A 17,722-nucleotide genomic window follows, 5' to 3' on the forward strand; every position below is an offset into this window, starting at 1 on the left:
GTTGAAGATTGATATGGAGATCAGTGTTTAAGGCACTGGTTGCAGATGATCTTGATGTAAGGGATGTTTGGGAACTACATGGTTTGTCACAGGAGTAGGATGAATGAAGAATGCTATCATTGGCAAAGCTATGAATAGGATTTATAGTGATTGAAAGTAAGTCATTTATGTACAAGAAAAAAGAGGGCAGGTAAGAGAATGGTATCCTGAGGCACCCCTGCATTTGGGGAAAAGCTCTAAGAGAGAGGGTGCATCACCATGACACTCAGTGAATGACCAGAGAGAGAAAGCTAGCTATCCAGTTATAGATAAACTGAAGGCAGGTAGCTTGAAGGAAGGCATGTTTGGCATCAACACAGGGGGCATAACACCAAATCGTGTTTACATCAAAGCTTGCTTTGCAAGCCAAGGGTGAAACCACACATTTCTCTCAACCTTTTCATGGCACGAGTCTAGTGGTAAGTGATGTAGGCTAAGATATCAGTGGATCTGGATTGGCGGGATCCATACTGGCGGTTGCCAATTAATTTGTTAGCTTCTATAACTTTCTCGATTATTTGAAGAAAGTTATTAGTGAAGTCATTAGACTCTATATACAAGTAGCCCAGTCATTGAAGATACTTCATGTGCAAACATTATTTCCTTGCCCTTGGATAAAGTATTAAACCAAGAATATAATTTCTTGGCATCTTTAATTTATAGTATAACCAAATGAAAATATTTTCAGCATCTCTATCTAATCTAGAGTATTTTAATAATAAGGTGTGACACCTTTTGACTACTTGTATATAGAAAATATGACTTCTGCATTACTTTAACCTTGGTATCCCTTCTGGGTCTGGCTCCCACTTATGTGCTTTTGTGTTGAAGGGGAAAATTTGCTGGAGTGGATGCCTTTCTCCGAAATACAATGGCTCCGTTTGTTAATGTTCTGGACAGAGATCTATTCTGAAATAAAAGATCAAAGAGTGACAGTCATGAGGTGAATATATAGGGATGATCACATAGTTCCCACCAGGAATATCATCCTTAATTTCAACACACCTAAACCACCAATATCTGTGAAAGTGGGATGTCTAAGCTTCCCAGTTAGGCTCTGCATTCTAAATCCTTTACACTGCTTTAAATGTTAAAACTATGATCATTCTCAAACTGCTTCTCATGGTTCTACCATCTATGCCCAGTACAGCAGTAAAGATCACTAGAAAAAGACTGTGAGAGCAAAATGCCCTAATTGTGAGGGAGCATACTAAGTGTCAGCAGAAATGTTAACACATACAGTATTGTTGATCCAGCCTTCTTATAACTGCACTATTTCTGAATGGTATGAATTGCTTGCTGTCTCTCTAGAATACATAAAACAGAAAAACAGATATGGGCTCACTCCTGAAGACATGCCAAAAACATTCATACTGTTTGATGAGAACCCACTAATTTAAAAACATAAGGAATGTGCACCACAGAGGATCAAAGACATGCCTCCAGACCCTTTAATATTATTAATTATTAACATCTAACTGCAATGGATTCATCATGAAATAATAGATGGCATGGGTAACTCCCTTCCTCATAAAAAGATAAAACAGTAAGTATACCAAATACCATAGAACTAGTGTAGTTTGACATCTTGGATTACATATTTTTTGATGAAGATAGAAATAATACAACCACACACACACACACACATATGCAATGAATTACCCCTCCCCCTCTTCTAAAGAAAAAAAACAAAACTCTCTTTGTGCTATCATTGCAGACATATATTACAATTTGCACAATAGAATTAAGGATTATTGGTGAGAATTTAGGGTCAATATTTCTCAGAATTTAGAAATTTTTCGACTGTCATTCCAATTAAGATTGGGTTGATTCCAAAGGGCTTCATAACATTCTTTGAAGAGACTCTTGAAGTTGAAAGAACTTTGTGAAGAATTTTTGTGTTGTCCCACTACTAAAAACTCCAGTTTCCACAAGACCAGATTTCTCAGCTTGGACGAAATGAATGTATTCCAAATGTTCTGATCGCTAATGTCTACTGTACAACCAGTCTAACCAAAATAGGAGAGATTTGCTCCTATTTTGATACAGTGTTTTTATGCTCCCAAGTCAGTGCATTCAGACGGTCTATTTAGGTCCTCTTGAGAAGCTATACCTGCTCTACTTCTCTACTGCTCTAACTTTCCCCAGCTTTGCATCATGCAAACAACTGTATATCACCATTTAAACCTTTTTCAGTGTCATTTATATACAAATTAAACAACAATGGCTCAAAACAGATCCCTAAGGCATGCCAGCAGTGACTTTCCTCTTCTGGGATATCACTTCCCTTATACCCAACCCCATCTGTTTCATTTGGACTACTAGTTTGTCATGTGGTAATCTATCAAAACCCTTTGCAAAATCTAAATATACTACTGTATATGCATATTTCCCCCTTGTCCAATGTATTCATCACCTTGTTATAATAAGTAAGCAGATTGCTAATACACAATCTTCCTTTAGCAAACTCATGCTGTTTATTAAAGAGAATTCTACTGCTGTCCACCCAGTTCTGAATCCTTGTCCTCACTAGCTTTTCCAACACCTTAACCATAACTCCAGACAAACAGATTGGGCTATAATTCAAAGCCTTAGTCTTATCATCTCCTTTTATGAAGCAGAAGAGTATTGCCATCTTTCCATTCCTTTGAGACCTGTGCTAATCTAAGACTATGTTGAAAATGTATATTAAAGGTGTTATTAACACCCTGGAACATTCCCTCAAAACACCACACAGTGATATGCCATCAAGTCCCATGGCCTTGTTGACATCAAGTTTACTCAATTCCTCATATACCTCCTTCTCACTCACAATCAGCGGTTCCTTCCCCATTCCTACTGCTCTCAATTCTGCATTATGTTACAATCACAAGGATGGAATACTTTAATGAACTGTTCATTTAACACTTCTACAATATTCTCCTCAGTGTTTATCATTCTCCCATAATCACTGACCAACATCATCCTCTCATAATCATTCTTCCTTCTACTGGCCACATATCAAAAACTCTCTAGGATTTCTTTTAGCGTCATTTGCTAACTGCTGCTCATACTGCACTTTTGCTACTTACTAAGTGAGTCACTTTCCTTGCTTACTCTTAGTACTCCTCATGTAAGTGATTATCTCTACTCATCTTGTGCTGCCTCCACAAAGCTTTTTTCTTCCAGATTGCACACTTCACCTCTTCAGTCATCCATTTTACACCTACTTTGGAAGTTTATTTTGAAGATATTTTCAGGTGCAAACTTTGTTTGCTTACACTTGGATAAAGGATTAAACTAAATTTATTATAGTCTAACCAAGCAACATCTTTCTTGTAATCCAGAGTAATTTAATAATAAGGTGGTACACCTGTTGGCAACTCGTATAGGTAAATATGACCTCTCCTATTACTTCTGCCTTGGTAGCACACTTCGGGGTCTGCCTCCCACTGACGAGACCTCAATAAAGGCCAAAACCGGTCTGGGTAGTGGCACTTACCTTAATGCATAGCATTATACATGTCTGCAAGGAGATGTGCTTTGCATTATGGGAGATACTGAGACAAGGAGTGATGAGAGCTTGGTTCACCTTTTCTGTGAGTTGCCTAAGTGTTGTACCACTTACCTCAGTCCTGAAAATATTTTCAGGTGCAAACTTTGTTTGCTTACACTTGGATAAAGGATTAAACTAAATTTATAACACCTACTTTATTTAATCTCCTGACCTTTGGAATATACTCAGTCATTATCCCTGCCAGATATTTCCTGAGTAGAGACCAAGCAGCATTGATTTCGTACACAGGAAATTCCTCATTCCATGATATCACTGCAAGCTGCCTCCTGAGTTTGCCATAATTACCTGCCTTATAGTTCCACATATAACTTTCTCACAAAAGTGATATGGCTGGCCACCACACAAGTGATCACTTCATGCTTACTTTCACCAAATGGAGAATGATGTGACACTCCACCTGATAAAGGTTCTTTATATCATAGAGAGGATTCAGACTATATTTTTCCAACTAAATGGTTTCATCAAAACCACCTGAACTACAGAAGCTGTTTAGAGGATACCAAGAATTCCAAAATTTAAGAAAATGAAATATACAAAAATAAATTTAAATCTGGTCAGTATGTAGAAAGAACAATTTTAAAAAAGTACTATTGCCCACGTGTCATTTTTTAATTCCATTCTTTATATTATCTTGTGTTAATGCTGTTAACATGACACTCACTTACAGGTTGCAGGGAAAAAAGCATTAACAGTTTGCATAAAAGCACAATATAAGAAAAAAATATTGATACTTTCAAAATTTAATGAAAAGCAGTAAGTTTTTGCAATTATAAATTATCATGAATTTTGCAAAATACACATTGAAATTTTATAAATATCACTAATTATCACTGTACTAACAGCTTGTCTATAATGAATACCTTCTTCCAGCACCGAGAAGTCCATAAGTATACCTGGTACAGGGATACACTAGAACAAAATCTCCGATTGACTTCTTTATAGTCTCAGCAGACCTATTTTCCTCAGTGTTGGATGTTTGTGTGAGGAGAGGGGCAGAACTGTCAACTGACCACCACCTTGTTGTGTGCACTCTACGGCTTCAGAAACCAGATGCTACCATCAACGCTGGTAGGCCTAAGCAGCTATACCATGTGAAATGGGAAGCATTGGAAAATGAGGCTGTGAGGAAGAATTTTGCAGATGACATTTCCTCCAGGTTCAAAGAGATTCCCAAGCATACTCCAGATGTTGAGGAGGAGTGGAAGCTGTTCAGAACAGCTGTCACTGCCTCTGCACTCACATGCTGTGGCAGAAAGTGGCTCGGCGTGGCAATGGGCAGTGAGTAAAAACTGTCCAGGCAAAAAAAAGAGTCCTACCTAACATGGTTTAGGGTGAGGTCACCTGAGATGCATTTGCGGTATGCTGAGGCACGAAAAACTGCTGCTGAGACAGTAAAGACAGCAAAGCAAAAGGCTTGGGAATCCTTTGGAGAAAGATTAGACTCATCCTCTACAAATGCAAACAAAGTATTCTGGCAGACCATCTGCCACTTTCGAGGGAGGAAATTGTGCACAGCAAGGGCAGTTAAGGTCTCTGATGGTGCACTTTTAACAACTGAGAAGGATATCCTCCACAGATGGAGGGAATACTTTGAGCGCCTTCTTAACCCGGGTGGCTCAGCAGTTGTGGACATCCAAGAGGTGCAGATCAGGGCAATGACTAGTCTCACAGCAGAAGAGGTCCATTTAGCAATAAAATCGCTAAAATCGGGTAAGGCTGCTGGCAATGATGAAATTCGGCCCGAAATGCTAAAAGCCTTAAATCAAGACGTTGTTCTCTGGCACTCAAGTGTGTCAGGCTGCTTGGATATCTGGGCAAGCACCAAAGCAATTGCAGACAGGCACAATAATACCAGTCTTCAAGAAGGGAGACCAGAAGGACTGCAGTAACTATCGTGGCATCTCTCTTCTCACCCTGCCTGGGAAAGTGTATGCCAGGTGCTTGGAAAGACGGTGCAGGAGCATAGTTAAGTCAAAGTTCCAAGACGAACAGTGTGACTTTCGTTCTGGTAGAAGCACAACTGACCAAATCTCCACTTTAAGGCAAGTCTTTGAGAAATCTTGGGAATATGCCAAGAATGTCTATACATGTTTTGTTGACTTGGAGAAGGCATATGACCGAGTTCCTCGGGATAAGCTTTGGCAAGTAGTCCAGGAGTATGGAGTGGATGGCCAACTATTGAGAGAGAATTTGAAAGTATTGTTAAAGGTTGCGAAGAAAAGAGTGACAGAGTTAGGATGGTGAGTCTGTTGCCGCGGTATGACAGAGAGGAGTTTAGGAGGGCCATAATCGCAAATGACTTTATGTGTAGGTTATGCAGACGGTGTGGTGTGGAATTTGTGGACGTGTGGAATGAGTTTGATGGGCAAAAGGATTTATACAAGATGGATGGTCTACATTTGAATGGATTTGGTGTGTGGAAACTGGAAAAAGTATTGCTGAATGAAATGAAAATGGATGTGCAGAACCAGGGAAACAAGAACTACCAAGGAAGTGGATATGCGGACATCAGTGAGACAGTTGAGTGTAAGAATGTATATAATGTACCTGAAGGAGTGGACACATATGAGGAAGGAAATGGATTTTATTCAATTATTAAGGGATAACTATCTGAGACAGCATGTAATTGAAAATACTAGGGGTGTGACAGTGCTTGACCTGTTAATAGCATCTGAGAATTTGACTGTAATGAATATGACCATGTTGCCACCTATTGGTGAGAGTGATCATAAGGTCTTGACCTGGGAGGTAGCAAAAGGTGTGGAATTTTTGATTAAGACAGGGTATATGTGGAATTACCGTGCTGGCAAGTATGACAACCTTAGGAGATTGCTTGGATCAGTGCCATGGCATGTACAACTGCAAGGACTGGATGTTGATAGAGCATGGGAAGTGGTCAAGGAGCATTTACAGGAGGTTATGGCTGATTATATACCTAGGGTCCGAATAGTAAAACAAGTAGGGGTTAAATGGATGAATAACACCATTAAGCTTGAGCTGCAAAAAAAGAAACAACTATGGAGGGAATTTAAAGAAAGAGGTGACTTGCAGGCACATGAACGGAATAAAGTGCAGGCTAGAAGGGTAACAAGTGTGGTAAAAAAAAGCAAAAGTGGATTATGAAAGGAAACTAACTATGCAAGCTAAAGAGAATCCCAAACAATTCTTTCAATATGCTGCAAGCAAAAAAAAAAACTGTACATGGCAAAATGATTTTAAGGAATGACGATGGTAAGGGGGTCACTGAATCAGTCGATATAGTGGAATTACTGAGCGAGCACTTTGCAAGAGTATATCATCCAGGTGGTGACATTGAAAAAATGAAGGAACCATTAGTTTATATGGGAATTGTGATGAATGAAGTGGAGGTGAATAGTCTATTACAGAACCTTAATGTGAATACATCTGTGGGATTGGATGGTATACCGACACGGGTCTTACGTGAAGCGGCTAAAGAATTATCAGTGCCCTTGACCATGTTGTTTAATCTGAGTCTCGGGTCTGGTTTAGTCTCGAAGGTATGGAAAGAGGGGAAAATAGTTCCACTACATAAAGGAGGATCCAAGACTACTGTTGCAAATTAATGACCGATCAGCATATCAGGAGTGTTTGTCAAGATCTTGGAGAAAGTAGTCAAGAGAAAAATACAGCAATGGATTGATAAAAATGAGATACTAAGGGGGACAGCATGGCTTTGCGAAGGGTAGATCATGCCTCAGTAACTTGCTCACATTTTATAACACAGTGATGGCTGAACTGGATAACAATAATGGGTTTACAGTGATACTGCTGCACCTGGCTAAGGCATTTGACAGGATACCACATGGAATTGTAATCCGTAAACTACAACATATGGTAATGGATATAGGGTTGGTGAGATGGATAGGTGGGTGGTTGATGGAGAGATATCAGAGAGTAGTTTATTCAGGTGTAGAGTCCAAAAGACGGCCTGTGACTAGTGGTGTGCCCCAGGTTTCTGTTCTTGGACCACTGCTGTTTAATTTGTTCATTAACAATATAGGGAAGGATCTAAGAGGAACACTTCATTTGTTCACTGATGATGCAAAGTTGGGTATGGCAATAGTGAATGCAGAAGATGTCAAAGTCTTGCAGGATGACTTAGATAGATTGGCGTTTTGGGCTAAGGAGAATGGATGTCAATTTAATGTGACAAAATGTAAGGTTATGCATTTTGCATAACCTTACATTTTATGACAAAATGTAAGGTTATGCATATTGAGGTGATTAGCAGCAGTATAACACATTGGTGGAACTGTACTCCAGGAGATTGATGAGGCCAGAGACTTGCGAGTGTTGGTGGATAGGGAGATGAAGTTTAGGGGGCACATTGCAAATGGGGTTAAATCAGCTCATCAACTCACTTGGTTGTTGAAAAATACTTTGACGAGCTGAGACAAGCAAGTTATTGTACCTCTGTACTGAGCCTAGATAAGACCTCATCTCGACTACTGTGCCCAGATTTGGTCACCTAGGTTTCTTCTGGATGGGGAAGAAGTGGAGAGGATCCAGAGACGAGTGACCATGATGATAGCAGGTCTATGGAATGAACCTTATGAGAACAAGTTGAAGATTTGTGGGTTGCAGAAATTAGTTGATAGGCGGAAAAGGGGAGATATGATTGAGACATACAAATTGCTAAAGGGTTTCTATAGGATTAATTCAGAGGATATTTTTGCGATCAGGACTGGTGGTGGGAGAACTAGGGGACACCTATGGAAGCTGGGAAAGAGTGTGGTTAGCAAGGGTGTTAGAGCTGGGTTCTTTACTTTTAGAGTGGTAAATGAGTGGAATAAACTGCCAGAGTCTGTTGTGGGTGCTATGACGGTGAGTGAGTTCAAGGCAAGGTATGATAGATACTGTGAGAATGTCGTGTAGTTGTGTGGACATGATGTTTAGGGCTTCCCTCGATGAATCTAAGGACTCCCTGGAGTCACCCGTAATAATAATAATTAGCTGCCATCAAGTCCCTGTATGAATGCCCAAAGTTTTGTGTCAGGGTAAACAGCACAAAGTTCGAACCTTTCACAGTCTCCGTTGGCCTCCGCCAAGGGTGTGTTCTGTCACCCCTCCTTTTCATAATATTTATGGACTGGATTGATAGGCACAGCCAAGGCAGTGAGTATGTTAGAATTGGAAGATGTAGCATTGGACGTCTGCTTTTTGCAGATGACCTAGTTCTGCTTAGCTCTTTCACAGATTACCTCCAGCTGACCCTGGATAGGTTTGTAGCTGTTTGTGCAGACGCCGGAATGATCAGTGTGGCCAAAACTGAAACATTTGTGGTCTCAATACAACCATCCCAGTGCACTCTACATGTAAGTGGAGTCCCAATGAGGCAGGTGGAGAAGTTTAAATGCCTTGGGTCCATATTCACTAGTGATGGAAAGTGGGACATAGAGCTAGATACTCGAATTGGCTTAGCAAGCTCAATATTGCGGGAACTTGGCCGTTCGGTAGTATTGAAGCGGGAGTTAAGCCAGAAGGCAAAGCTGGCTGTCTTCAATACAGTCTATGTCCCCATCCTCACCTATGGTCATGAGAGTTGGGTAATGACCGAAAGAATGTGGACACGAATCTAAGCAGCTGAAATGAGGTTCCTTCGAGGGGTTGCAGGGCTGACAAGACTCGACAGAGTCAGAAGCTCTGCAATTCGGGAAACCCTCAATACTCAACCGCTGCTTCTCCATGTTGAGAGATCACAGTTACGTTGGTATGGGCACCTGGTCAGAATGCCACAAGAGAGGCTCCCTCAGCAGGCCCCTCTTTGCCAAGCCAGAGGGTGGGAGGCCACGTGGAAGGCCAAGGATTTGCTGGATAGATTATATCCAAAACCTTGGGTGGATACGTTTGGGAATCCCACCAGAACACCTTAGCTTGGTGGCAGAGGATCATGACCATTGGAAGTTCCTCTTGCAGCTATTGATCCCACAACCCAATTAGGAAAGGTGGGCCTTGAAGATGTATGAATGTATGTATGTATATATCACTAATAGAATGGTATTTTAGACAGTATCTTCTGAACATTTACCAAAAATCAATAGATCTGAATTTTAGTATAATGATATCATAATAAGACAGTGAGCATTTATTTAATATTTTTCACTTCAGGATAGGACAAAGGAAGTATCCACCTCACCTGGTAGAAGTTGAAGCCATACAGCACAAAACTACACAAATTTTCCATAAAGTTTACTTTCCAGATGATACTGATGAGGTAATTAAAAAATAAAAAAAATATATAAAATATATATATATATATTCTGTCATTATGAACAATTATTTGGGTAATCAAAAGGACTGAAAAAGAAGAAATGATTTGAGTGTAAATATTTTATTTATGAAGACATATAGGTAGTCACATCAGTCTTATTCTGTACATATAAGAAAGGGAAAAAAATCATTATTTATTACTTGTGTGTGTGTGTGTGTGTGTGTGTGTGTGTGTGTGTGTGTGTGTGTGTGTGTGTGTAAAACTAGCACATCTAACTTGGTGTCTGATAAATTTTAGTTGGTGGCTTAATTCCACCAGTTGCTTCTGTTTCCCGGATGCTCTTTCTCAAATTGCTGAAAGTTTCTTTGGATAAAGTTGACTATTACTAGAACTGTGGCCTGGCAGTGATCTCCTCATTGTCTCTACAAATTATAACCTGTACATAGAAGAGGCCTTTGAGAGTGATTCTCTGACTAAACTTATAAAAGCTGTAATGATCCCCGTGATCACTTTTTTCATTTCCTTTATAGAATGCATCCACAAATACAATTTATCTGATCCAGAAGTCATTCCACATACAAAGATATCCGAATACCTCATTTCTCAATTATCTCAGTTATTCGATACACTAAATTTAATAACTTTAATCTTAGTATTTAATGTAACAGGTTTATGTGTCTTCTTCATTTTAATGGAAGCAACAGCATCCTTACTTTGAATTTCATCTGCCATTATTAACAACAGTAAAATAAAATAATAGTTATAAAAAATTTATAAATCACAGCGAAATACCAGAACACAAAGAGATGTAGTGAGCGATGCAATGGCATCAAAAACAAACCATTCACAAAAACTGTGCATTGGTTGACTAATGGGGCATCGTGTCACTGAAACCATTGTATGAAAAAATGCAGTGTCTCATAAATAGTCATTGGTCATAATTTAAAAAATGTCATATGAATGAATTGCCCTAAAGTGAAGTGTCACATAAGGTGGAGTATTACTGTATTAAGAATTATTTTACATCACCAAATTCATGGCTTTTAGTCTCTTCTTAAATAAAAAGTGAAAATAATTTTGCTTTCCATGAATATAATAAAACTGTCAAATATTAAAAGTAAAGCTGGAATGCTTTAATTTGGCATTAGTAAAATGCTGCAAGGGAGATTTGGATCTCTCCATATTTTATAGCCAAATGTAGTAAATATTTACCAGAGCTTATGAAAACATAACTTTCCCATAAGGTGGTAAATTTTTAAAACTTAAGTTTATCTTTAATTGGCTATAAAAGATAAATTGATCCATAATATTCAATATTGCATTATCTTACTTATTTCAAATTATTATTATTGAGAGAGACCTTCAGGAAGTCAGGGACTCATCGAGGGAGGCGACATACTACACGTACACCAGCTATCATACTAATTCTTGAATTCATTCACACTGCTTGCACACAGAACATCCAATGGCAATCCATTCTTATCACTTACCATACTATGGGAGAAAAATCTAGCTCTCAACCCTTTCTTAGTGGCGTTTTTTCTCAGCTTCCAAGGATGCCCTGTTGTCCTTTCCCCACCCTCCATAAAATAAAGAATTCCATCAACTGAAATTCTGTATGACCCCATCAGAAGTTTGTAAGTCCCAATCATATCACCACTCTTTTTCCTGTTTGCTAGTATCTGCAGACTACAAATTCTCAGTCTGTCTTCATAATCAGCATTCCACAATCCTGATATCATTTTGAACACACTCCTTTGCACTCTCTCCACTGTATCAGAATCACAACAGAAACCAGGAGACCAGACCTGCACATAATAGTCCAAGTGAGGTCTTATTAAGGCCTTGTAAAGAGGCAAAATGACATCCTTATCTTTAGATGTGAACATTCATTTCAGCATTGCAATTATCTTTTGAGCTGTATTTGCATCTTTGCTACATGGCCCCTGAACTTCAATTTCCTATCTACTAGGAAATTGAAGTCCTAGTCTGATCAGTTTCTTTTAACATAATCTCACCAATATAATGCAACATTGGATATCTAATCATGCCAAAGTACATGACTTTGCATTTACTGACATTGAACTGACATCCATTTTCCCATGCCCACATTTCCAGTCTATTCAAATCATTCTGCAAGTACTGTATATCAGCAGCATTCCTGATTACCCTACCTATCTCTACATTATCAGCAAATAGCTGTATGTTGCCTGTCAAATCCTTCCAATATTGTTAATGTACAGATTGAATAACAGTGGACCAAGGACTAATCCTTATGATACACCACTAGTTATCTTAAATCTTGCAGACTGATTCCAGATACCAGTTTTTGATATTTGTCAGTCAGCTATCCTCTTACCACACTAATATTTTATAATCCAAACCCATATTCTTCAATTTATACAACAGTCTTCCATGCTGTATTCTGTCAAAAGCCTTGGCAAAATCCAAACGTATCATGGCATATTCATTCCCCTTATCTAGTTCAGTGGTAACATTATGATAGTATATGGCAAGTTGCTAAAATGTGACCTTTCCTTAGTAAACCCATGCCGTTCATTGCAAAGTACAGATTCACTGTCAACCCATTTCTCAATGCGAGTCCTAACCAATTTTTCCAAAATCTTCACCATCACCGCTAATGAGATACTGATTGGTCAATAGTTGGATACATTGGTCTTTTCACCACCCTTGTGCAATGGGATTACCATACATTCTTTACAGTCCTGCAGAATCTTCCATGTCTTAGACTCAAATTATATAGCCTAGTCAAAGAATAGCCAGTTCTGATGAACACTCTTTCAGCACCCATGCTGATATCTCACTATTGCTGAATTTTTATTCAGTTTGTGTGCAACAATTCTAATACCTCCTCTTTATGCACCTGAGTTTCTTCAGAAGAGGTAGCAATGGGCTCAATTTTGCATACACCAGGTCAATAGCTTTTAGCAAATTGGGCACTCATTAGTTGAACAACCTCTTCTACATCTGTCAACCTCACTCCATCTGCATTCATATCCATTCTTTCTTTTAATTGCAAAATATCGATAGAATTCTTGTGAGCAGTCTTTAGCTTGCAGAGCCAGTTTGTTTTCATACTCAGACTTAGCTTCCCATACAACTGTTGTGATTATTCTAGCCTGCTGCGTATAATTTTCATAATGGACATCATCCTTAGGCACACAGTATTCCTTCCATATCGTCTATTTCTTATGAATCTCTTGCTTAATAAGATCTGGACACCTTCTGATATTGCATCATTTAAGTACTGCTTAAATGCTTCCCATGCACTGTCAATATTCTTTCCATCCAGCAACAGATCCCATTCCAATGAACTCAGTATGCTCTTCATTTGGTCATAATTTCCTGCTTTGTAGTTCAGCATATAACTTTTATGAATGGAACATTCATAAACTTAGTCACTTTCCAAGTGAGTACTGCTTGATCACTGTCACCAACCAGAGGCAGAATAGTTACATCTTTAACTGAAACATCCTCTGACACTAGAATGAAATCTCTTTGACCTCCCTTCTGTCACATGTTGTTTGAGGAGGTTGTCTCACAACAGCTCAATAAATTCAGTTTAATTCTTCTTATGAGATTTTACTGCTACCCAATCAATATTTGGATAATTAGTCTCCCATTATGATTACTCTATTTGGTGATGTATTTCTTCATCACTAGCAACTGATTCACCAGGTCTGTAACAACACCCCAATATGTATTTGATCTTGTTAGATTCCACCTCCCAACTGATGGCTTCAAACTCGCTATCACATGAAAAACTGTTACTAGTATTACAACCATAAGTCTCGACACTAACTGGATTCAAGCAATCCAATATCATTAGCAGCACTCCCCCTCCTCTCCTATCCTGTCTGTCCTTCCTAAAAATACTGTACCCTTTACAGTCGATACAAGTTAGTATGTCTGATTCTGTTAGCCATATCTCACTGATGCCTACAATCAGAAGTCCAACATAGTGACCAAGGCAATGAACTCTACCCCTTTGTTTCTGATGCTAATAGCATTCTTATATAAACATAATAATCTACCTGCATGCTCTTTTGTATACGTTTTGTCTCCAGTCTGCATGACACATTTGGACAACTTGCAGATATCTGCTCTTCTTTATACATATAGACATCTTTGCACATATTTGATGGTTCATAATTGAACGAACACAAAGTTGAAATTTTTTTCTCGTAATCATTTCCATGATAATGCCAGCCTGGTTGGCCAAGTAGCATATCTGCTATCCAGCCAAAAGGTTGCATTTTCGAATCCTGCCGTGGTATGGATGTTTGTGATTGTCTGTGAAAATACTAGTGGTGGACGGTAGATGCCTTTGGTGTAGCTGATGATTGTAGTTGGTGAAGACAGAGAGCTGTAGAGTAAATGCCCTCCCTCGATGAGTCTTTGGACTCCCTGGAGATGCCACGTAATAATAGTAATTATAATTTAGTTTCCCTTACTGTGTTAGCCTCATATCAGTTATTAGTTTTTCAAGACTCCTGATACCAAATACATTCAGGTGCAGGCTGTCCCTCTTATACAATCTAATCTTCCCTCAAACTCACTCCAGACATCCAAAAACTCGCATCCATTGCATTATCCAGTGCAGTCATTTCAACCATAGCATAAAGCAAAGATTTTGCCTGGTTTTCATCTTCAACCAATTTTTTTTAGATTATTCATTAACTTAAAATAATGTTTATTGTTTTGGTTGATTTGCCTTAGATTCTGAGTACTTACTTATTATTGCATGGAGGTTTGATATTTCAGTTTAATTTTGTTTTAATTTTAATTTAATTTTGTTTTACTATTATTATTACTATTATTACGGGCAACTCCAGGGAGTCATTAGACTCATCGAGGGAGTCCCCCAAAATTTTGAATAGAAACATTTGGCTCTCACTAGAGACCAAGAAGAAACCTTAAGAGGACCAGAACCTACCATTGAACTATAGTAATCGTATATCAGAAAGTTATATTTTTCATAAGTGAACTCATAGGTGCATACATAAAATACTAGAATAAAGAGCCTAAAGGCTTAATTCTCGCTTGGTCTAGTTATTATAAATAGAATATTAAATATCCATTTATATCATATTCATCACAACTATTCGACATTCATACAGTATCTATCATACCTCGCCTTAAACTCATTCACTGTCACAGCATCCACCACAGACTCAGGGAGCGCATTCCACTCATTCACTACTCTAAAAGTAAAGAACCCAGCTCTAACACCTTTACTAACCACTTTTGCCCAGTTTCCATGGATGTCCCCTAGTCCTCCCACAATCAGCCCTGTTCTCAAAAATATCTTCTGAATTAATTTTATAGAAACCCTTCAGTAATTTGAATGTCTCAATCATATCTCCCCTCCTCTGCCTATCAACCAATTTTTGCAACCCACAAATCCTCCACCTGTTCTCATAAGGTTCATTCCACAGACCTGGTATCATCTTGGTCACTCGCCTCTGGATCTTCTCCACCTCCTCCCCATCAAGAAGAAACCTAGGTGACCAAATCTGAGCACAGTAGTCGAGATGGGGTCTTATCAAGGCTCGATACAGAGGAACAATAACCTGCTTGCCTCTGCTTGTCAACGTATTCTTCAGCAACCAAGTGATTTGATGAGCTGATTTGGCCACTTTTGCAGTCAAATCAACCTCAATGTCAATACATCTGTGGGATTGGATGGTATACCAGCTCGTGTCGTACGTGAAGCGGCCAAAGAATTGTCAGTGCCCTTGACTATTTTGTTTAATTTGAGTCTCAGGACTGGGTCAGTCCCAAGGGGGTGGAAAGAGGGGAAAATAGTTCCACTGCACAAAGGTGGTTCCAAGGCTGCTGTTCAAAATTACTGGCCAATCAGCATAATGGTCAAGGGCACTGACAATTCTTTGGCCGCTTCACGTACGACACGAGCTGGAATACCATCCAATCCCACAGGTGTATTAACATTGAGGTTCTGTAATAGACTAGTTACCTCTACTTCATTCATCACAATTCCAGTATAAGCTGTTGGTTCTTCCATTCCTGCAAAGTCACCACCTGGATGATATACTCTTGAAAAGTGCTCGCTCAGTAATTCCACAATATCGACTGATTCGGTTACCTCCCTACCCTCAGCATTTTTTAAGATCATTCTACCATGAGCATTTTTCCTTTTACTTGCAACATATTGAAAAAACTGTTTGGGATTCTCTGTAGCCTGCATGGCCAATTTCCTTTCGTAATCTGCTTTTGCTTTTCTTACCACCCTTGTTACCATCCTGGCCTGAGCTTTATACTGTTCCTGCGCCTGATGGTCACCCTTCTCCTTAAATTCCCTCCACAATTGTTTCTTTTTTTGCAGCTCAAGCTTAATAGTGTTATTCATCCATTTAACCCCTACTTGATTTATTATTCGGACTCTTGGTATACAGTCAACCATTGCCTCCTGCAAACACTTCTTAACCACCTCCCATGCACTATCAACATCCAGCCCTTGCAGTTTTACATGCCACAGCACTGAACCAATCAAATTCCTAAGCTTGTCATACTCACCAGCCCAATAATTCCACATGTACCCTGTCTTAATTGTAAATTCCACACCTTTAGCCACCTCACAAGTCATGACCTTATGGTCACTCTCACCAATTGGTGGCAACATGGTCATGTTCGTTACAGCTACATTCTCAGTTGCAATTACTAGGTCCAGCACTCTCTTCCCCCTGGTATTTTCCTATACATGTTGCCGTGGATAGTTGTCCCTTAATAACCGCATAAAATCCAATTCCTTCCTCCCATGTGCCCTCTCCTCTTTCCAGTCAATGTTACCATAATTGAAATCACCCATAATAATTACCCTCCTTCCACTCATTTCTTCTATTTGCTTATGCATACTATCCCCACCATCCACTCCATCACCCGGTCTATAGCAGCACCCAATTGTATATTTTGTTCTGCTAGATTCTATCTCACACCAAACAGCCTCAAATGTACTTTTTTCCCCATCCTGCAGTTCAACTTCTATACTCCTTGGCTGAAGCTCATCAGCTATCATCAATAACACTCCTCCCCCCTTTTTATTCACCCTGTCACTCCTGAACACGCTATACCCGTCACATTCAATCCCACTATCTTTATCATCTTCTGTCAGCCATGTTTCACTAATACCGACAACCTGTGGCCTGGAAGTGCCAACCATGGCCAAAAACTCTTCCTTCTTGTTCCTAATACTCCTGGTATTAGTGTACATGAATCGCAGAAGCCCATTTGTCCCATCCCTACTTTGATGCCTTATACTAACTATCCAATTCTGATTTGTTGTCCGTCGTACTCGCTCGGGCATAATATACTCATTCATACGCTTAACTGCCCCCCTAAAGTCTGCATATCTACTCCCCCCCCTCTTAATAAATCTAGTTTCCTTGAGTCTGTACATCCACTTCCACATCATTCTTCAACACTCTTTCAAGTCTCCGTACACCAACTCCATTCAAATGTAACCCATCCATCTTATATAAGTCCTTTCGCCCATCGAACTCACTCCATACATCCACAAATTCCACACCACTCTCCATGCATAACCCACGCATAAAGTCATTGGCAATTACGGCCCTCCTTCTAAACACTTCGCTGTCATGCCGCGGTAAGATACTCACCATCCTAACTCTCTCACTCTTCTCTTTTGCTACCTCAAACAACTCCCTCACATCCGCTATCATTTCCATTTTGTCCTCTTTCAAATCATTCGTTTATCATCTCTTTCACCCTCTGTTTTTGCAGTCGAATAGATTCGCTGACATCCTTTATGTTCGCAACCGGCTGGTACGACTTCGTTAAACTCTCAATTATTACGCCTCTTAATAGCGAATCCCCATACAGCACTCACTCCTTCA

General features: G+C 39.4%; 1 protein-coding gene across 2 annotated transcripts in view; it reads left to right on the forward strand.

Annotated features, from left to right (window-relative positions):
• ck (unconventional myosin-VIIa ck) overlaps positions 1–17,722 on the forward strand; it is a 526,896-nt gene that overhangs the window by 424,578 nt on the left and 84,596 nt on the right. For both annotated transcript variants that reach the window (XM_090413984.1, XM_090413985.1), the window contains exon 38: positions 9,725–9,830. In XM_090413984.1, the coding sequence (XP_090270110.1) occupies positions 9,725–9,830 (106 nt within the window). The remainder of the gene's footprint in view (positions 1–9,724; positions 9,831–17,722) is intronic.

The sequence above is a fragment of the Typopeltis vanoorti genome, chromosome 24, assembly GCF_054136105.1.
Source record: "Typopeltis vanoorti isolate ZY-2024b chromosome 24, IOZ_Tvanoo_1.0, whole genome shotgun sequence".
Lineage (NCBI taxonomy): Eukaryota > Metazoa > Arthropoda > Arachnida > Uropygi > Thelyphonidae > Typopeltis > Typopeltis vanoorti.